The sequence below is a fragment of the Triturus cristatus genome, chromosome 6, assembly GCF_964204655.1.
Source record: "Triturus cristatus chromosome 6, aTriCri1.1, whole genome shotgun sequence".
In the NCBI taxonomy this organism is placed as follows: domain Eukaryota; kingdom Metazoa; phylum Chordata; class Amphibia; order Caudata; family Salamandridae; genus Triturus; species Triturus cristatus.
Window position 1 is genome coordinate 1,004,968,857 of NC_140589.1, and position 23,096 is coordinate 1,004,991,952.

At 47.3% G+C, this 23,096-nt stretch overlaps 1 protein-coding gene across 1 annotated transcript in view; it reads left to right on the forward strand.

The window, feature by feature from the left end:
- The window catches only part of SYNE1 (spectrin repeat containing nuclear envelope protein 1), a 1,959,630-nt gene that overhangs the window by 1,578,039 nt on the left and 358,495 nt on the right, over positions 1 to 23,096 (forward strand). The window contains exons 119-120 of the mRNA XM_085611789.1: positions 6,786 to 6,968; positions 8,708 to 8,854. Of these exons, the coding sequence (XP_085467915.1) occupies positions 6,786 to 6,968; positions 8,708 to 8,854 (330 nt within the window). The remainder of the gene's footprint in view (positions 1 to 6,785; positions 6,969 to 8,707; positions 8,855 to 23,096) is intronic.

Consider the following 23,096-nt stretch of genomic DNA (forward strand, 5'->3'; position numbering starts at 1 on the left):
TTAACATTGAGATGCCTACACCAACAACATTGGCATCTGTTATATTCGAGACACTGCATCACAGGTCTTCCGCAAGGTCTATGCTCCCTCTGGTCCCTGGCCTGCTTTACCCAGCTCTACAAACTTTTCTGACATCAGCTGCGGTAGGGTCTGCACCACCACGCATTGGTAAAAAATACAAAGCGCCAGATCAGGAATCACTGTTTCTAAGAGTAGATCTGCCACCCTACTCAGTAATAGTGGCAGAGGCCAGAAAGGCACATTCAGAAGACTCCTCCTCTTCAGTTCCACCCAAAAAGGAGAGTAAGCAAATGGGCTCCCTAGGAAAAAAAGATGTGAAATACCTCTGTGGCTTATATGAAGGTCGCCAATGCCTCTGCGCCTCTAGGGAGGTATGACTACCCAAGGAAGATCAACAAGACTTCCAGGAAATTTTACAAGAGGGCGACTTGGTAGCAAATCAGATTATCAATGCGGCAGCTGATGCTTCGGACCTAGCAGCACATGAGTACCCCCATGGCATCTGCACTAGATGTTACTCCTGGCTGGGACTCATGGGACTCAAGCCAAAAGCTCAGAGCAGGATCATAAACTTCCCCTTCAGTGGTAACTTCTTGTTCGGCATGCATGCCGATGATGAGATGGCTAAGATGAAGTCAGAGCTAGACACCCTGAAGGCAGTTGGTTCTGAAAAACCTAAAGACTTCCAGCTCAGATGCCGACCTTAAGACCATCGTCATTTTCAGCAGAGAGTTCAATCCCCTGACAAGTTGACACAACAACAGCATCAATCCAGGTTGCATTACCATCAGCGTCGGCCAGGATGAGGAAAAGGAGCATCCAGACTGGCACCCATCTGTTCTAAACCACCGTCAAAGTAATGAACATCTGCTTCCCCTATCCCTGTTTCCCACTCCCGTGGGAGGGAGTATCAAGACTCACCTGGACGAGTGGAAAAGATCACAAGAGACAAATGGGTCCTCAATATTGTGCAGAATGGTTACTTGATCAGATTCAAGGCTCCACACCGACGGTTCCAACTCTGGGAACATCTGTCCATCAACAGCATTCACTTCAGATGGAGGTAACTATTCTGCTACAAAAAGAAGCCATAGAGAAAGTTCCTTCTCCCCAACAATGGCATGGAATTACTCCTGCTACTTCCAGGTATTAAAGTAGGGTCCAACCGGGGAGTACAGACCCATACTCAATTTAAGACTCTTACACAAGTTCATCCGCAAAGAGAGGTTTTGGATGCTGACAATGCACCACATTTTTTCCCAGCTCTATCAAGGGGACTGGATGTACGCCATTGACCTTCAGGATGCATATTTTCATGTACCGATTTTCAAAAAACATCGGAATGTCTTACGGTTTTCGATAGCATCGGAGCACTTCCAGTACAAGTTCCTCCCATTTGGGCTCAAATCAGTGCCTCACACGTTCTCAAAATGCATGGCGGTTGTAGCAGCTTTTCTATACAAACAGAAGATTTTTTTCTATCTGTACCTGGACGACTGGTTGCTGAAAAACTCATCATCTTCTCTTCTGCACAAACTACTTCAATGCTGCATTCAGGTGCTAGGCCATTTGGGCCTACAGGTCTACTACAAAAAAAATCGATTCTCAACCCTACTCAAGGGATTCACTACCTAGGTGCTACACTGGATACCACAAATGCAAGTGTGTCCTTTTGGGGGAGAGGTTATCCTCAATAATTAGCGAGTGTCACACTCTCCTCCGCACTCTGCACCCCACAGTCGGGCAGGTATCCTCTCTTTGGGCTCCATGGCGTCCTGCATCTTCATTGTCTCCAATGTCAGACTGCAAATGCGACCCCTCCAGCAGGCATTAGAGGATCAGTGGTCACAGATCTCGAACTGCTGGGAAGACACAGTGACACTGCTTCAGATGGCCAATGATTCACTATGATGGTGGATGAAACATTCTCACTTGTTGAAAGGAGTCCCTTTCCATCAGGACCTCCCCAGCCAGATGTTCATCACAGACGCGTATCTTCAGGGCTGGGGAGCCCACATGGGCCCTCTCCAAGTTCAGAGATTGTGGTCAGAAACGATGAAAGGGTATCACATCAATATGTTGGAACTAAGAGCAGTACATCTAGTGCTCAAGTCATTCTTCCCGTCCATCCAGGCACTTTCCCTAATAATTTAGATAGACAACACCACAACCATGTATTACCTGAACGAACGGGGGGAACAAGGTCAAGATCCTTTTTTGCAAGAGGCCCAAACTGTATGGAAATGGCTGCTGGTGAGAAAGTTGATCATATCTGCGATCCATCTCCCAGGCACTCTCAATGTTCATGCAGACTCCCACAATCGCAACTTAATTGAAGCTCACATCTGGGTGCTAAATGATGAGGTCGCACTGGACATCTTCCAACGAATAGGAGTTCTAAACATCGATCTGTTTGCTGATGCAACAACCGCAAAATGCTGCGTCTTCGCATCCAGGTTTCACCAACCAGACTCATGAGGGAATGCACTTTTGATCAACTAGTCAGAGACACTGCTCCACTCATTCCTCTGGTAATCAACTAGTTCTACAGTGCCAAGACCAGGATGATCCTGGTGCACTCACGTGGCCTCGCCAGTGGTGATATCAGGACCTTCTTCCCCTATCTGAGACCCCACACAGGAGGTTGCCGTGCAGTCGGGACCTACTATCCAAACTCAGAGACAGAGTGTTCCATCCCAACCTTCCATCTCTGAGATTGACGAATGGCTCCTAAGGTCCTCCAATATGGACATAAAGGTCTCCCTTCGGACTGTATGAACATTCTGAAAGAGGAGGCCATCTACAAGGAAGTCATACACTTTCAAATGGAAGCTGTTTTACATATGGTGCACCACCAATGGCCGGTATCCCATTCTAGGGCAGGAACAGGCTATCCTTCACTATCTATTGTATGTGGGTAATTGGGCCTTCAGTTTACCTCTATATAGGTTCATTTGGTGGCCATTACAGCATAAATAAAATCACCCACGCAGGTTCCCTTTTTTCAGATGCCTGTGGTTAAAGACTTCCTTGAAGGGTTAAAGACGGTCTATCCTTCGATTGGGTCTCCCTCCCATCTTTGGGAGCTTAATGTGGTCCTTTCTAAATTGATGGGCCCCCCTTCAGACCCATACATAAAGCGTCCCTGCAGCATTTGACGTGGAAGACTGCTCTCATAGTGGTAATTACCTCTGATTGCAGAGTTACCAATATACAAGCTCTGTTTTGTAAAGAACTTTAGCTCAGTTTCCACTCAAAACAGGGTGGTGTTTAGAACTCACCTTAGTTTCCTGCCTAAGGTTGTTTCTGATTTTCATATTAACCAGGCTTGTACACTTCCTACCTTCTTCCCGAACGCTTCCACCCCTCCTGAGAGGGCGTTACATTCTCTAGACCTCAAAATGGTTCTGAAAGTCTGCCTAGACAAAAACAAAGGCTTAATGAAATTAGGCCATTTGTTCGTAATTATGTTCCCATGCACACTGGTTTTCCATCTTCTAAACAGACCATCTCTTAATGGATAGTCTTGTGCATTACCTGCCTTGCTAGTTAGCTAACAAACAACTCCCTGGTAGACCAAAAGGCTCATTCCACCAGGGGAAAGGCCTCCACTATGGCCCACCTCAGAAATGTGCCTATTGCAGAGATATGTAAAGCTGACCCATGCCGATCAGTACACACTTTTGCTCGCCACTATTGTTTATGCTCTGACACTCAGGTGAATGCTCAGTTTGGGCAAGCCTCTTTAAGGAACCTGTTTGGGTAAATTGTCCTTGGGGTGTTTTTAACTTTGATGGTGTTCGTCCGCAGGATTCTGGTGATGGGCTTGCTATTCTATTCAGTGCTTATGACTATTGGTGAGTGTCCCCTGGAGGAGAAGGATAAATTACTTACCTGTAATCCTAGTTCTCTTCCAGGGGTATACTTATCAAAGTCATAAGCAACCAATCCGCCCCCCCCCCCCCGGATGAATACCTTTGTTATAGTAACACTCTACCTCCTTGTTATTACTACATATGATGATACGCCGTAAAAAAGACCTGACCTGTCACCTGTGAAACATGATGGGAGCATGGAGGTCTTGAAGGTCATAAAGGCATAGTGCCAGTTTTATTCTGTTGTGATTTCTCTATGCAGCCTATGGGCTAACTGCCTGCTATTACTTTGCCTTTTTCTTTGAATCTAAAGGCTATGTTAAAACAGCAAAGGAGTGCATGGAGAGATGTGTGGCTCCAGTGTGCCACATGTAGGGGCATTGTCCCCCCCCTCCACACCACCTACTGCCTCATGGGCACAGACATTATGTACAGAGGTCCCAACCATTAGGACATATGTTCATTGGATACCATACAAATAGTCAGGTCAGATGAGCACATATCTTTATTAGCTAACTCTTGGTGTTGCCATGTGGGTTGTGGTTACTGACAGTTCTTATGTTTCCTGTTTGTTCGGTCCTGGGGAAGACCTAGTTTAAATCACTCAGAGAGGACAAAACCTCCACTTTTTGGTCCTAATCATTCCATACAATGTTTGACTCTATGAAATCTTGAAAGCCTATTTGTCTGGTTTCCAGTTAACATATGTCCTAATGGTTGAGATTACTGAACATATTGTCTACACACCATGTAGATGATTTCTTGCTTCACTCATTTTCAATTGCACTGCGTCATCACCAGGAACACCTTCTATTGTTTTAAACTGTTTTAATTGTCATGTGTTTATGATTTGTGAACATCATAAAAATGTATACATATTTTTTGTGTTTGCATAACATTAATTGTGCTCAGAGAGCATGGATGACTTATATTGTAGTCCCTTGCTCATGCTCCAAATAATGTCTGAATGATCCCTAGGGGAACATTATTTGTCTCTGTATGTCAGATAAGCAGTGCTGCTAACAGATGGAGTCGTTGTGGCTTCAAATCATTAAAATGTACATCAAAACACTTAAAAGCACTATCCTTCATTGTTACAGCTTTAAATGATTATTAAATACTTGTAAGTACACAGAATGGAAAGGAGGGATCAATATCTGTACTCATTTATAATAGGAAACTATCAATTGTCCTATAATAGAGACAATCTCCTGTAATTCAATATCGTACTTAAAATAGGCAACGATCACATACCATTGAAAACATGATTACAAATTTTAATTATAGTAATCCAGGGATATATTTCATCCTGTTTAATCACACTATTTTCAAACATACAGTACACACATATAGAAACACATATATACAACAATTATATACAAAAGACAAAGAAAAGAAAGCAAATATTCATACAAATAATACGTAATAGGTGATTCCTTTTCACCCAAGAAGTCGAAACAAGAAACAAGTGTCCACCTATTCCATACAGGAAGTACACTCCGAGGTAGTCATGTAAAGCACAATCGGTTCTACTTAATCAACAACCTGAATTTCAAGATTGTGTCAAACAAAATACATTAAGAAGTTTATTCCACTAATTTCATCAGACTCCTCTTTTTATAATAAGTCGATGCGGTCGCATTTCGGCCTCCAGAACAATCTTGGCCTCCTCAGGACAGGGTGAATTAAGGACCTACAAAACTATGCAAGATCTCACATAAAATATGGAATCATTATTTAAACTGTCTCAGTCTCTGTGCCACCTTAATCCAAATGTGGGTCACCAGATGAAAAATAAAAGTGAAAACTAATAGTAAAAGGCAAAAAACACAAAAAAGGTTTTTTAGTGTCACCAGAAATAACGTGCACAAAGTAACTGCACACACACATAGGTGCAAAAAAAGCGGTAAAAAGAAACCAGCGCTCCGATTGAGTCCGCACCCAAATACCATAGAATTGCCCAAAATAATCAGACCGTCCCCTTAACAACTAGTGCTCACACAGCAAACCTGCCAAGCACACCTCCAATGCATAAGCAGGAGAATAAATGAAACAATGCGGCTCTCACTTACCCAACACCAATCAGGGTGGCATACTTCGCATCAGAATATTATTGTGCAGAACACTGCAACAGAAGAATCACATAGGTTGCAACAGGGTCTACAACAAGAGAAAAGTTCTCGAGGAATCAACCCCACAATTCAAGCTACTTCTCCGTTGGTCTCTTACCTTAACGTCACTAAGACGCCTAGTCACACGCGCTACTAATACAGGTCAAAGGCCGCTTCATCCGAAATAAGGGGTAATTCTAAAAAATAAACAGAAACAAAAAAGGGAGTTCCATTCAAAACATAGGAGCATCACCAAAGGTATACTGGTGAAATTAATGCCCATATTTCATCCCGGTCATTCAAACCTAACCTCGCAGTCTGATACTTTTCTATCATACGCGCTTCAAGTTTGTCCAAGGTCATTTGTAAAGCCACCTTATTTTGGGATTTCACCACCAGAAGTACAGACCACCTGATATCATTTTCATTGTGGTTACTTTCGCTAAAATGTTGAACCAAAGGGGCTCCCTGTATTTTACAATGAATTCTGGACTGATGTTGCATTATCCTCATCGTCACTGTTTGTGTCGTTTGTCCTATGTATACCTTATCACAAGAACATGTAAGGTAGTACACGCCATTTCTCGTATTACAGTTCGAAAGGTTCATTGGAATATGTTTTTTATCATTCAGCATTACATATCTACTAATCATTAAAATGTACATCAAAACCCTTAAAAGCACTATTCTTCATTGTTACAGCTTTAAATGATTATTAGATTACAATAAAAAATAAACGTATATGGAAAGTCCTGTTCATGTCATTGTTTTGCTGCAGGATCTGCGTAAAGGTCTAGCTTCAGTGAAGGATTCCCTTTTTGTTCTTCATGAGCTTGGAGAGCAACTGAAGCAGCAGGTGGACTCATCCGCAGGTGCAGCTATCCAGTCTGATCACTTATCAATGAGCCAGCGTTTGGCGGTCATGGAGCAAGCTCTTAGCAGGCAACAGTCATCACTACAGGTACCTTAAATCCTGTTACTGTGTAATAGCTACTGTTTACATGAACAACAGTTAGTTGGAGAAATTAGTAATTGTGAGTGTACCTGTACATGCAGTGGTCCTAATATTGTATGAGTGTACATTTCCTGTGTACGTTGCACATATCTGTAGCTGGCTGAGCTTTAATTAAGGAACTCGGGTACTCTGACCCTGGCGTACAGATAGAAAAATAAGATTGTACCCCAATTTTCTTATATGTAGTGCATATCTCCATTCACAACATTTACTACATAGACATTAAAGGCTAAAAATCAAATACAAAACTTCTGAGGTAAAAATATAATGAGCAATAATATTAGATGTAATTCATATATTGTTTTTGAAATCACACTCCTCCACCAAAGGTAAGTGCATTAATTTGTGAAGTATAATATAGAATAGTGCAGTGGCAGAAGTATCCCATGCTACTTCACTAAAACAATAGCAACCTAATAGTGAATTTGCATATTCAGTTTGTTGGCTGGATGATCTTGGGGTGCCTACCTGAGACAGGAGCAGAGTCGGAAGCTAGCCTGTGGGATGAAGGTCCTACTGCACCTGTCTGTGTTGGGTGCAGGACAGGCGACTGCATCCATACATCTCTGACTGGGATCATGTAAGGTTTATTGAACCTCAGGGCATTTCAGTAAGCACAGAGGCATACATCTGTTGCTGCATTCCGAAAAGTGAATCAAGTGCACTTGTTTTAGCGTGTAGCTTTGAACATTACTAGGACAGGGCGGTTTAATGGGGCGTGTGGAAAATGTAGTCATGGATGCCCTGCAGTAATGCTTAACAGTAAATTTAAATATATACAACTAATTCTGGGGGTGTAAAAAGTAAGTTTGACATGGTTAAATAAAAAATGAAAACTTCTTGTACTTGTTTTGAGAAATTGGGTTTGGTTGGTGATGCTGGATGGGTAATCTAGTGCAGAGACTAGGCGGTGATGGCCAGGCTTCATATTACATTAAATGCAAATTAAAAGGTATTATGGGACGAACATGTATAGACTATGGGGAGATTTGCATTATGCTATCTGAGAACTTGAGTTAGTTGTGGTTGTACAGGAAACCAATGAAAATATCTTGTTTTTCTGCCTGTGCTGAATGTCTCCAAGACCTCTGGTAAATGTAGAACCAGTTCTGGATGGCAACAAATCAGAGCGGACAGGCTTTATTATTTTTCAGAATGATTGTTTTCAAAGCATAATTTGGATATGCCTGTGAAGTCTACTGATGGATGGCCGCATCAGGTGCATTTGGTGGTACGAGGGAAATGTAAATGTGAAGTGGAACTTTGATAGTTGTAGCATGATGCCATTAAAAACCAAAATTATGCAAGTGTCCGCTATGTTTGCCACACATTCTAAAATTGCTGTTTCAGTATCTAGTAAAGATTAGGACCCCTCCCCCAGTTTAAGGAGGGGTGTCTAGGGTTATAGTATGAAACATTTGGTATAAGCTACCTTTAGTAAAAAAAACAATTGGAAAGATGAGGTACAATATGTAATTTGCAGGCGCTTCCGTTCAATAAATGTTAGCATTCCTCTGGATCTTGTAAAAACGGTCATATTTTGGAGTTACACAGTGGTTGCATGAAGAAAATAGAAGACAAGCACGTTCCATCCTAGGTTTGAACAGTAATAAATGAGACTCGAATGCTGGGGGGGGGTCGAGTCGCGTGGATTTAAACAGATTTCTACTTTCTTTTTGCCTCAGGCTGGAGTTCTGGATTATGAGACATTTGCAAAAAGTCTCAACGGCCTAGAATGCTGGATTATGGATGCTGAAGTAGTTCTGAAAGAACAAGACCCCAGCCATTCATCGGAATTGCAACCCATCCGAGACAGAATGGATGAACTTAAAGTAAGGAATGACCCTGACAAGGCAGGATCATTGTCCTGATTTTGAATTCTTAACTTTCTTTGATGTGTTATATGTGGCTGAAATATCATACATAAGTAAATTAATCAATCAATCAATTAATTTTTTTATTTTATAAGCTTATAAAGCGCGCAGCTACCCCCAACGGGGGTGTTCCGGCGCTACTGACAGTGGGCAGTGGTGAGCGTATCGGCGTGGCTAAGGGTTGGAGAACGCCAAGTTTTTAAATTACGCCAAAACAGGCATTCAGATTCAATCATACGAAGAGATAGTGGCAGGCTGTTCCATGCTTTAGCAGTAATCACTGCAGAGGCTCTGCCCCCCATTCTGGAGCGACGAAATCGGAGAGCGCGCAGGAGGCATAGATGATTAGATCTAAGTGATCGATTGGACTGGGCAAGCTTGATTCTGGCTCTGAGATATGCAGGCCCTTGACCTTTTATAGCTCTAAATGTCAGGACCAGGGATTTGAACTGTATGCGGCTAGTCACAAGCAACCAATGTAGCTTTTTTAGATGAGGAGAGATTGAGTGACGATAGTGGATATTGCATATCAGCCTAGCCGCTGCATTCTGTACAATCTGCAGGCGTTTAATCAAATAGGCTGGTGCTCCCATATACAGACTGTTAGCATAGTCCAAATGTGATGTTATGAGAGCGTGAATGATGGTACTACGTGAGTCCATGGGCACAAAAAGGGAGAATTTTACGAATCATGCAAAGCTTTCCAAAGCACGCAGAGGTGACCTTATTTATTTGAGCCTTGCAAGACAATTAGTTGTCGAACTGAAAACCCAAATTCCTAGCTGAGTTCACAGGAACCGGAGGAGGATTCAACTCAGGAGGCCACCAAAGTAAGGGTAGAGGTGGGTCTTTTTAAAAAACAACACCTTGGTTTTATCTGAATTGAGCCTGAGAGTGTTGAGTGCCATCCAAGATGAGATGTTGCTCAAGCAACATCTAAAGTTGGAGAAACTAACGTCAGAGTGATCTCTAAAGGAAAACACAAGTTGAGTGTCGTCGGTGTAAGAGATCACTCTGACCCCACATGATTCAACCACCCTAGCCAGCGGAGATAGATAAACGTTGAAAAACAGTGGGCTCAGGGCAGAACCCTGAGGGACACTGCAACTTAGTGTTTTTTTCTCTGAGACAAAAGGTTGGAGGTGAACCTGTTGAGTACGACCACTTAGAAAGGATCTAATCCAGGCCAGAGGGGTACCCTGAATCCCAATATAATATAGTCTTTCGATCAATATGGCATGGGAGACCATATCGAAAGCTGCGGACAGGTCGAGGAGCACAAGCATAGCCGCCTCGCCCACGTCCACGCACTTGCGAATTGTCTCAGTCACCTCCAGGAGTGCAGTCTCGGTACTATAACCGGACCTAAATCCGGATTGCGAATCATGTAGAAGTTGTCCAGACTCAAGGTAGCCAGCAAGTTGTTCTTGCACTACTTTCTCTAATATTTTGGCTGGTTTAGGTAAGAGAGAGATGGGGCGGTAGTTGCTGAACACCGCGGATCTGCTTCAGGTTTTTTCAAAATAGGTATCAGCATAGCCTGTTTCCATGGCGTGGGGAACCGACGTGTTTGTAGTGAGGTGTTCCACATTGAATTCAATGGGGAATGATGAGAGGGGCAAGAGAGCTGAATAATTGAGCAGGACACGGATCCAAAGGGGATCCAGATTTACACAACAGCATTTTTTTCAAGAATGTTTCGGTCGAGATAGTGTTGAAAGACAAACGCCTCCTCCATGGGTATCCTGGAGTCAGGGGCTGGAATTGACAGAGGCTCATTGAATGCAGCACAAATGTCTAAGATTGTTTCGTGAAAGAAATTAGATAGACCGTCGCAGAGGCTTTGGCTAGGGCAGGTCGGACTGGATAGTGCAATAGGTTTAGAAAACTCTTTCACTATTTTTAACAGAGTTTTGCAGGAGTTTTCAGCAAAGCTGATTTCTCCTATGAAGTACTCTCTCATTACGGTACGTTAAAGTTTGTGCCATTTTTTTATGGCGGCTCTATAGGAGACTTTAATGTCTGGATCATAGGATAGTCTCCAACTATGCTCAAGCTTTTTACATTTGCTCTTCTCAGCACGCAAGGCAGGGGAGAACCAGGGTGCTGAGGGTTTTAGCCTAGAGGAAGCTATAGGTTGCATAGTGGCAATAGCACCAATGGCTGAGGATAACCGGGCATTGAAATTTACGACATCAGTGTCCAGGTCCCCTACTGGCTGCCAGGAGGAGCTAGCGAGCACAGGGGCTAGCGAGGCACAAGTGATTTTGAACCATTTCCTACCATAGTCTCTGGCCTTAACTAAAATGTGGGTGTGAGGGATGGAAGCTAGACTAAATGGAATTAGATAATGGTCAGACCAGGTAAGAGGCAGGGGAGACATAGTGGTCAGACCTGGATGATTAGTGAACAGTAGATCAAGCGTATGGCCAGCCTGATGCGTGACACCACAAATCCGCTGGGTAAGATTTAGGCCCTCCATGGTATCCAGGAGCAGTCCTTCTTTCGTACATGAAGTATCATCTACGTGCAAGTTAAAATCTCCTAAAATAGTAAACTGAGAGTGCTTAAGCGATAGGTCGGCGACCGTGGTGTATAGATCAGTAAGAGATTGGGGGGAAGAACCAGGAGGATTGTATACAAGAATACCCGCCAAGATTGAATTTGCAGCTTCCGAGATGCTAAAATACATGGCTTCAAGCGAGCCAGTGTTAGGAGGTTTTCTAGAGATGATCTTCCAGCCTGCACGTAGGATCACAGCAATCCCCCCTCCTGCCTTAGTGCCAATACGGTTAACCCCTACAAAACGGTAGTCCGGGGGAATGGCAAGATTGAGGTCAGGATTAGAGGAATCTTTAACCCACGTCTCTGTTAAAAACATAAGGTCCCAGGAATGAGTGATAAGGGAGTGCCAGATATCTCCCGAATGACGGGGTAGCGATCTACAGTTGAGCAGGCACGCCTTAATGGAATAGGGAGGGCCAGAGGGTGCGACTACCGGTCCAGTGCAGGGGAGAGGTGTTCTGGATGGAGCAGTAGGGTACAGATTAAAAGGGCAGGTGCCACAGCTAAAATGGTCATTAAAAGACCCAGACAAATTACAAAGTGATGGGGTGATGCACCCTTTATTTCTAAATGTCAATAGTTGGGACCTGGACCAGCATATGCGTGCTCCGGAGGAGCAACCGGTGCAGACGGGCTTGCCTTAGGCACCCCTTCGATGCGCTAGCGGCGCGCCCGCTGCGCGCGTCCACTGCACGAAGGAAATGACATGTCCCTTAAGTAGCAGCAAAAGTAATAGCGCTAGAGCGCTAACCCGTAACTCCACCCCTCAGTAAACCGAAAGTGAGAGTCCGGTAGCCCTCTCTACCCTCCACAACAATCGGGCAATAAATCAGTAAACCAATAATCTAAATTCTGGTTAGCTTTGGTTATAACATCAACCTCAGAAATTCACATTAAAAAAAACACAGAGTCCAGTTATTTCTGATAGTGACTTGTAACCGCAGATTCCTCACCTTTTGAATATTCCCCAGATGTCATACAGGATCTGAAACTTTCCTAATACCTCTGTGTACTGGTAGATGGCACTGTGCGGCTCTGCACTGATGCCAGTGTGATCCAGAAATGACATGCAGGGACCGTATAGGCGCCAGTCCCAAGTCCTATTGTCAGTTCCTTTCCTTCTGCGTCACCAAACATGGATCTTGTGTCTTTGAGTCAGCTTTTCAATGAAACAATTTACAGTTTGCAAGGGAAACATCACCCCTCAATATGACGTGATTCAAACCCCAAATACTGTCACAAACAAATGTCTATGACAAATACTCACCAGTTTTCCTGTGGTGCCTTGATTCAAGCCAAAACTCTAAGGCCTGCAATGACTTCTCCATGATGTACCAGTAGACCATACAAGACTGCAAGCGGATCTCTATGTCGCCATGCTCCTGCTAACTCTGTGACAAGACTGGGCCAAGTCGAAGGGTTTGTCCCGGTCCAGAAGTCACAGGAGTCATTCCCAAGATTGGTCTTCATTGCGCTGTAAGTCTTCGGGTAAGTTAAGAAAAAACACAAAAAATCCAAGCAGGGCTCGGCCTCTTCCCACCACTCAGATACTCCTTGGAAGATGCAGAGGTGTAACTCTAGATTTTGCTCTCAAAGTCAATTGACCTTGGAGCCTAATCTGCAACTTGCCTGGTCTCAACCTGAATTTCCTGAGCCAGCTACAATAGAGTCAGATGGAAGAGCTGCTTGCCTAAAGTTGTGATGTTGTTTAATGCTGTCCAAACCATCACCCTGCTGGCATTCTATGCTTTGCCTCACCCCTCCAGGGAGAAGAGACTCCATCACTTGGACCGCAAGGGAGTACAGAGCATTTACATTTATCTTACCAAAGAACACTGGGTGGACTAACAGCTCTTTGTAGGGTTCACTGTATCAAAAAGATGTATGGCAGCACATAAGAGGGCCGTTTTCTGTTGAATTGTGCTACACTTTACAAGCCCATTACAGCAAGGCCAGAGCTGCTACCTCTGCATTCGCACTTGGAGTTCCTGTCCTGGACATCTGCCAGGCAGCTATTTAGGTATTGCTCCATACATTCTACTACTGTCTGGATAATCATGTTTACCGAGAAGGGCATTTTGCCTGCTCAGTTCTACAGGACTTTCTGGTTTGAGTCCATTCACAGGTGCAGCTTGTAGGAAGCTGATTCTTCATGTGATATCAAGAATCTTATATACAGTGTAACGAGACCAAGCGTTTCCTTATGAGTGGACAGGGGCTTGCTAAGCAATCCAAAAGTTCTCTATTAGTGGGTGTTGTGGTCAAGTTGCCTTAGACTTAACACAGAGGCGTGCAAGCCATTTGCAAATGCACACAATGATCAAAAACACAATTCAAGAAGGAGATCTACACCAATTTATAAAAATAGCAAGTATTCTTACAAATGTTTTGTCATCAGAGAAACATCATTCAGGTAAGTACGTTTTTAAATTTAAATCCTTTTCACTTAAAAAAAAGTGAACCCTAAATGCAATTTCTGAGTTTTACAATGTAATTCTATGGAAGGTAGAACAAGTGCTGCAAACAGGTATAGTACAGCGACTTACAAGACCAATCTTCAGGAGTTAAGGTGAGTGGTGGGCAAGGTCTAAGGCAGCACTAACAGTAAACCTTCAGCGGCACAAGGGCTGCCGGGTGCAGGGTGCAAAAGAGCATCTTGAGCCCAATAGGTTTCCACGGAGATCGGCCCCTGCGGAAAGAGGCTACAGGCTCTGGCTGGAAGGCCAATCGGGGTGAACCAACCTGGGGGTTCACGATTTGCGATGCTCAGGGACGTAGGGACACCTGGGTTACTTCTCCACAGCCCGGGTGTGACGGATGCAGAGGTGTCATTAGGTGTTTAGTTTCCTTTCTGTGAGAAGTCATGGTCTAGGGGGCCTGCATGCAGAGGCAGCAGTTGACGTTTGGGATTCCACAAGGGGTTTAACCACAATGGACTCGAGCTCTGGATGGTTGGGGGAGCTTGTTGTCACTGGTAGCCCACTTCAACTTGGGCCGGAGGCGACTGGTACAGTGGTGGCTTCGGGTGTTGGGTTTTGGTGGTTACGGAGGACTCAGAGTCTTTGCTTTTGGAGTTCCTGCAGGACGCAGGGGGAACAGGTCTGCTGGTCATGGAAGTCAGGCTGTCTTCCCAAGGTTCTTGAGTCCACAGTTGCAGAACGAGTCGACTTTGGCGTAGTTTTCAACAAGTAATACAGACAGGCCAGCGGTGTTGGTACCAGGTCAGCTGCTTCTTTTCTGCTTTTGTGGCTCTTTGGTATCCTCTCTCTTTTTAGTTCCTCAGGATCTCCTTCTCTGGTGCCCCTAAATACTGAAGTTAAAGGCATTATGGGAGAGAAGGGTAGTAACCAAATGGGCTACTGACTCTTGGGTGGGTAACTACGCCCCTATAGGACCACTTCCTGTGGGAAGTAGGCATAACCCTGTCCAAGAATTCCTAAGTATGTCATCACAAAGATGGCTACTTCTGAAAAGTTGTGTCCAACTCACAGTAGCCGACCTTAGGGGTGATACTAGCCTGGATGTGGCAACTCTACCTAACTAGCTAATTTTTCCACCTGTCCCAGTGCCAAGGGGGCCCTGGACAAAGGGGTCTGCTTCCTCTCCTGTGAGGGGGAGACAGATTTGCATTTCAAAGGCGGCAGCCGGTTGAGGCTTGCCGCCCATGAAGGGCTAATCAGCAGGCCAACCTGTGGGAGGGGGTTTTTCACGCTCTTCCTGGACAGGCTTTGGTTCTGGGTCTCCTGAGAGTAGAGGTTCTCACCCTATGAGGTCAGAACAATGTCTCAGGTGGCAAGTTGGCAGAAATCAGTCAGCAAGCACACCAGAGGCTGGTAGGTTTTCAGAGGGCACATCTGAGGCACCCTTTGGGTGCATGTATTGGTAAATCCATCTCTGAAATCAGAGTGGGTTTAAACATACTAGTTGTTTGATACAAAACATCCCTACTTTCAGTGAAGCAATCATGTAGCTAGAAAACTCGTTTTCACCGATGCCCAGTGCATGTTTTAAAATGGCTTCCCTGTCCACTTGCACATAAAACTGACCAGCAAAGTGGCATACATGCTTATGCACATATGCCCACACAGGTAATATTCAGCACCCTCCCCTAGGGCTGTCAGGCCTGCTTTAGGGTTGACTTACAAATATTACATGCAGTGTACATGTCGTGTTTTCACTTTTGTCGGCACCAAGACACGTAACCTGCAATGACAGTCTTGCATATGCTTGGTGAGGGGTCTGTTAGGGTGGCACAATTCATGCTGCTGCCCTTAGGGACTGTCTTTAGTACCTCAGGCCCCTAGGTACCATGGGTACCATTTACTAGGGAGCTAAACGTTTTGTCAATTGGGAAAACAATTGTATAGTTTTAGGGAAAGTACACCAGTACTGGGAACCTGGTTAGCAGGAACATATGACTCTTCAGTCAAAATTGCATCAGATACCAGGCAAAAAGTGTGGGGGGGACTGCAACAAGAATCCCAGGATCCTACACACCTACAAATAGTTTCTGCCTTGGTATCTATTCAAAAGATAATCTGAGGTTAGAAGTCTCTCTTCGAAGAACAAGTCACTTAACTTTGGTAACGCTCTTTCTGGTAGAGACTGTCTTACCGCAGATTCCTCATCAATCCACCCCATTCTGTGAATTGGTCTCCATCCATTAAAAAGATTAGAAGTCTAGGAATCTGCACACTGGTGGATGGCAATTTGTTGTTCGGTTCTGCACCTGGGGGCACTGATAGCCTTAAAAGCAGCCGAAGTCAACATACCGGGTGGTACCTACATGGGCCCCATACGTCATTTCCAGAACGGCGTTCATGAGGAGCCCCACACAGAGGTACTGCTATAAAAGTTTCCGGATCCAGTTGTATGCCTGGGAATATTCAAAGGGTGATGAATGTCTGTGATTAGATACAGTCTCTACCAGAAAGAGGGTTACTGAAGGTAATAATTTGTTTGGTAATGAATTAAAACTGAAAAAAAGATGCAAAATCCCAAGTTATGGTTAGGACTACATTCCATAACTTGCATAATAGTCATACAAATCCTAATTCGCACATCAAATGCAGTGCTCATGACTTGCCTTTCCTCATTAGATTATATTATCTCATTACCCTTACCACTTTAACAGATGTGAATATACATTTGATATCATTTTTAAAAAAACATTTTGTGGTCTAATTATGTGTTTTTATTTAAATATATTTTAGTTTTTAGTGTTGTTACTTATTGGTCTAAATATTGTGGGGACATAAGCATTTCGCTTAGTGTCCAGGTTATGGTCTCCATCCGACTCCTAATCCGTTAGTTTGAAATGGCTAAGGAAGGGCTCTTGAGTAGCGGATTCACAAACCTCCCCAAATTAACAGTACACATTGCTCTAAAGTTTAAGCTTTTCTTGATCATTCCAAGCTAATTTGTTTGAAAGCCACTGACATAATTTGCACTAAACCAAGTAAAGGTATTTTTCCTTGATTAGAGTTCAACATTCATGCAAGTTTGGTGTAATTCCATTCACCATTTTATGTGTATAAAGGAGCAAATTATCCTATGGGAATTACGATGGGAAACTACACCTTTGGCACAGGCCATATTTTTCTTGTTCCCTGCTTGGCAGTTCTGCGTAAAGCTTGCAATCAAGAACCCCAAGTGAATGTACTTTTTTTTTAAAAACAGTATTGTGCAAATTCAGGGCATGGTACTATTGTTATTAAGTAAACAAAACATGCATTCTCCATGGAATGTCTGATTTAAACATAACTTCTGTATTTAGGTGCTTTTCTTGCACAAAATGCAGTGGTATAAAAAAACATATGTTTGAGGCATGGGTGCTGTAGATTCACATGCTTTACATACTCCTGCCATTTAGTGTTGGGTCCGGATATATGCAAGTTGTTTTTCTTCAAAGAAGTCTTTCCAGTCACGAGGTAAGGTGACTCCTCCTTTCGGTGATTGTGCGCATGGGCATCAATTCCATTGTTAGTTTGTTTTTTTCCGCCATCGGGTTCGAACGCGTATTGCTGCGCTCCGGTTGGTAAACCGTTCTTCAGGTTCCCCTCAGTGCATAATCCCCTTTATCCGCGATGGTATTGTTAACGTATGCGTTTCCCTGTTCTCAGCATATCAAATCGCTCAACAAACTCTATTTTCAATCAAAAACCTTGTGGGCGGCCATTGGGCTAGCCAATTCAGTCCCTCCTTCTTGTGATGAAACGGACTCCATTCCAATTCTGTCCTTGGTGCCACGCCAAGTACCCTCGCACTGACCCACATCAAGACTGTAACTTTTGCCTCTTTCCGGAGCACCAGGAGGAAGACTGTGTTGCTTGTAAGTCATTTCGGTCCAAGAAGACTCTACGCGATCGTCGAGAGATGCAGCGCCAAAACATCCAACACACTCCAGATATCTTTGGGCAAGAATTCGACCAAGAAGAGATTGAAGCATTCACCACCTTCTCCATTCCACAGTCCAATTCCGAGCACAAGATCGATCTGTAGTCTGAAGATGTGCCTACAGGACAGGGTGCTTTGAGTACCGAAGACCCCTAAATCCTCTTTCAAGACTAAAAAGGCTACGGAACCACCTCTGCCTTCTGGCCAAGGTCGGCACAGGGACAATGTTTACAATGCCCCGCCTCTCGGCTTGGCTCCGAAACAAACCGTCAAGCCTTCCGGCTAGGGACCGAGTCGACCGAAATTACATTCGGATCTGAAATCATCAGGCTCCAAGGACAAATCTGGTTTAGAGCCGAAACCCTCCGCTTTGAAACATAAACAGGCTTCGGAGCCGAAACCCTCTGCTTCGAAACACAAACACTAAAGGAGCCGAAACGTTGTAAAGACAAGTCGATTTCAATATCAAATTCCAAAGACAATGTTCTTGAGGCCTCCAGAACCAATTTTAGGTTTAAATCTTTTATTAAAGGTTTTCAACAAAGAATCAATAGCGACAAGCCGACACCCGTTCCCGGCCCATGCAGGAGCCGCCGCATCTGAGGTCTCCCCCCACCACAGGTGGATGGGAAACGGAAGCAACACTTTCAGGCCCTTACAATCGCTATCAGTTCCGCCCCCACCCCCCCGGAACCCCCCTCCAACGGCACCCCCCAGTCCCCCCCCAACCCACCATCAAGAGAGACAAAGAAAGAGAAGAAAGAGAAAGAAATGAAGGAGTATAGACCCTGCCTCGGGAACGAAGGGACCAAGAAGGCGCCTGCACCGCTCTGCCCCAAACCCAATGGCCAAACAGGGCGGCTATGTGGCTTCCCCCTCTTCCAGGTCGTCGCTAAGCCGCAGGAGGCGCAAGTATCGGGGGCACGTCAGCTCCCTGAAGTCCTGCGCCAACAGGGACCGGAACGGCTGCCACAGTTCCGCGAAAGCGTCGCCCTTCCCCGCCAGTGTCAAAGATATGCGTTCCATCCCCAAGATGTGCCAGAGGCGATGTAGCCATTCTAGGTGCGTGGGCACGCGGGACGACCCCCAACAAGCCAGGAGGCACTGCGTGGCCGCCCCCAGCGCCAAGGCTATCTGTTTCCCCCGGCGGGACTTTAGAGGGTAAGTAAGGGCGTTGGGGACCCCCAGGATGATGTATGCAGGGAATCTGGGCAGCTCCGTGTCAAAGTGTTTGTCCACCTCATCCAGAATTTGACGCCAGTAGGGCGCTAACAAGGGGCAATCCCAAAGAATGTGTGCGAGAGTGCCCTGCTGACCGCACCCTCTCCAGCAGACCCCGCTATGTGAGTTATCCATGCGATGTAGACGCTCCGGTGTGTAGTACCAGTATGTCACTAGTTTAGTGAATGTCTCAGTGAGCCCTGCGTTTGTGGCTGTGTGGCGAGCCCTATAACAACAGCCCTCCCATTCCTTTGCCAGCAGATCCCTTCCCAAATCCCTCTCCCAGCGTGCCCTCCCCGCATGATATGAGTGGTGGTGTGTCGACAGGAGCATTTTGTAGAGATCCGATGTCAGTTTCTTGTCAGTCTGGCGAGTGATCAGCCAACGCTCGAACGAGGTGAGCCGACGCCGCGCTGCGAGTTTCTCCCTCGGCCGAGTGGCCCAGTGTTTAACCTGCAGGCACCCGATCCGGTCCGTGGCCGGAATGCCATATTCGGCTGCCAATTGTGCTAGGGGGATAAACCCCCGGGCGTCGTAAAGGACCCCCAGCGCTCTGCAGCCGGAGTAGCGCCAACCCGGGAACGCAGAATCCGGAAGCCCCGGCGGGAAGTCGGAATTTCCAAACAAAGGGGTGAGAGGCGAGGGGAAGGATGTCAGGTCCTGACTCTCACCCGTCTGGTCCCAAATCCGCACCGTTGCCTGGGTTACCCACGAGGCATACAGATTGGGCGGCCGTTGGTCCCGCCGAAGAAACGGGACCGCGGCCAGGGCCCTCCCGGCCACCGCCCGGTCCTGGAACAGCCAATGCTTCTCGGACATGGGCTTCATCCATTCCGCCAGGTACCGTAGCTGAGCGGCCTGGAAGTAAAGCAGGAGATCCGGGACGCCAACGCCCCCGTGCTCCGGCGGGAGCGCGCTAATCTGGCGTTTGAGTCGCGGCTTCCTGCCCTGCCAGATGAAGTGCGCCAGATCCGATTGGACCCGCTTGATCCACCCCTTCGGTGGATATATGGGGAGCGTGTGGAACAAGTACAGGATTTTAGGCAATATCGTCATCTTAATGGCCGCGATCCGCCCCAGCCACGAGATCGACAGGCGGCGCCAGCGATGGAGATCGGCTTTAACGGCGGAGGAGAGACGGTCGTAGTTCGTGGTCCTAATGCTCGGGATCGTGGGCGCTAGCAGCACCCCGAGGTAGGGGACAGGGCCCGACGCCCAGGGGACCGGATATTTCGTGCGGAGTTCTGCCACCGTGCCCGGCGCGAGAGAGAGGGAGAGCGCCACTGATTTAGTGATGTTAACTTTAAAGCCTGATATATCCCCGAACACCGACAGCTCCTGCAAGATCGCTCCCAGAGACGTCAGGGGCTCCCTGAAGGTCAGTAGGACATCATCTGCATAGAGGCAGATATTGTGAGTGTCCCCCCCGAACCGGACCCCAGCAATTTGGCCGTTTTGGCGTATGTGCTGCGCCAGGGGCTCCATGTACATGGCGAAGAGCAACGGAGAAAGGGGACAGCCCTGCCTCGTGCCACGGGAAATCCGAAAGGGCGATGACGTATGGCCGTTAACGCGGACCGATGCGTGGGGGTCGCGATAGCAGTTGAGTATCCGCGCCCTCATTTTGTCCCGGAAGCCAAACCGGCACAAGACCGCCTCGAGATAGGGCCAGTGCACCCGGTCGAATGCCTTCTCGGCATCTACCGCCAGCAGGGCGTAGTCGGCCGGGAAGCGGGAGGCCTTTTCTATAAGATGCAGGGCCCGTTTCGTGTGGTCGCTCGTTTGGCAGCCTGGGATAAAGCCCGCCTGATCCGGGTCTATGAGGTTCGGCAAGTGGGGCGCAATACGAGCCGCCAATATCCCCGTGTACAGCTTGAGATCCACGTTAAGGAGGGAGATAGGCCGGTAGGAGCTGCACTGCTTGCTGTCCTTCCCGGGCTTGGGGATCACCACGATCGCCGCGTCCAGTAGGGATGGGGGCAACTCCCCGAGCGTGTCAAACGAGTTGAAAAGGCGCGTGAGGAGTGGAGTGACCAGTGAGCAGAATTGTTTATAAAACATGGCCGAGAAGCCATCCGGGCCTGGGGATTTGCCCACCTTGAGCCTCGCGATGGCTGAAATCACCTCCTCCGGCCGGATCGGCGATTCCAGCAGCTCGGCCTGGAGTGAGGGCAGGCCGTCCACCCGCGCCTGTTCCAGATACGCGTCCATCCCGCCACCGTCGAGGGGCTGCGCCTCATAGAGCCGGGTGTAAAAATCCCGAAACGTCGCGGCAATCTCCCCATCGTCCGTATGCAGGGCCCCATGGGAGTCCTCTATCTCCTTGACGCCCTCTCGCTGTCGACGCTCCCGCAGACAGCGTGCCAGAAGGCCACCACATTTATCCCCTCCCACGTAATAGCTGTGCCGGAGGCGCAGTGCTGCATATTCCGCCTTGTCGCGATCTAGCGCTTCCAGCTGCGCTCTCTGCGCTTTTAACAGCCGCCAGACTCTCGGGGCGCCCGTCCGGCTATGCATCCGTTCCAGTTCCCTGACTTTCTGCGAAAGCTCCGCACGCTTCTCCTGTCTTTCTTTATTTTCCGCCGCAGAGAGGGCAATAATTGCACCCCGGACCACCGCCTTCAGGGCCAGCCAGCACGTGGCGAGGGTTGTGGCCCCATTGTCGTTGAGCCGAAGGTATTCCTCCATGACCCCCTGTAGCTGTGTGACCACCGCGGGGCGAAGCAGGAGTGAATCTCGCAACCGCCACTGGCGCATCTTCCTGCCCATGGGCGGGAGCGTCAGCGTCATAACCACCGCCGCATGGTCGGAGAGGGACGCCGCCAATATCTCCACCCCTGATGCCTCCCGGACGAGCGCGCGGGTGGCCAGAAAATAATCCAGGCGTGCATATGTACCGTGCGCACCCGACGTATGTGTGTATTCCCGGGCCGTGGGGTTGTGTAGCCGCCAGAGGTCCACCATGTCTAGTTCCTGCAGCGCTGAGTGCCCCGCCTGAGACAAGGCCCCCACCTGCCCCGTGCGGTGGGCCGACCAGTCCATCATGTTGTCGAAGACCAGGTTGAGGTCGCCCCCAAGCAACAACCTCCGGTCCGAGGAGGCCGACAAGTTCGTCAGTGCTGTCTGGAGGAACCGCTCCGGGCCATCGTTGGGCGCATAAATCGTACCCGCTGTGAATGTGTAGCCACCCATGTGGAATTGGTAGACCAGCAGCCTGCCCTTAATCTCCGCCACCTTACACACTGGGAGCCCCCTAAATCTTGGTGCGAGAAGGATCGCCACCCCCGCCCGCTTCGAGGAGTCACAGGAGAAAAACTGCACAGGGAATGACCTGGATTGTATCCTGTGTCTGTCTCGCATGAGCAAATGTGTTTCCTGGAGGAGGCATATCTCCGCCCCGGACTGTGCAAGAAGGGAAATGATGGAACGGCGCTTAATTGGGTTATTCAGGCCCCGGACATTGAGCGTAAGGACCTTAAGTGACACTGGAGGCATTCCTAGCAATCAGCGAGCCCCCACTTGCTATGCACATCCCCGTGCCCTCCCAAATGCGTCCCTGGCATCCAACCACCGCCCCCCCCGACCCGACACAGGAAAGAGAGGAAAAGAAAGGAAAGGAAGTAAAGAAACAGAGAACCCCAACTAACCCCATACAGCCCCCAACCCCAAAACCACGAAGCGTACCAAAAGTCCATCTTCCAAGGAAGATCAGGAAGTCCAGAGTCAAAGGGGAACGTGGCGTACCAAAGTGTCCCCCCCCCCGCCCGACCGCCCTCATGTCCGCCAGCCAAGTCCCAACAAGAGCGAAGGCGCAGGCCATCTGAGAAAAGGGACCCAACCCCGCAACAGACCCCTATGAGTTACCCTCAGGGGACCTCGCCCCTCGGTGCCAGCGTTTCAGCCACTGAAGATATGGCATCCTGACGGCCTTGGGCGATCTCCTCGGGGGGCGGCCTTCGTCGTCTAGAGCCCCTGCGTCGCTGCTTCAATAGGCTCCAGCCCACGCCAGGGCCGCTGG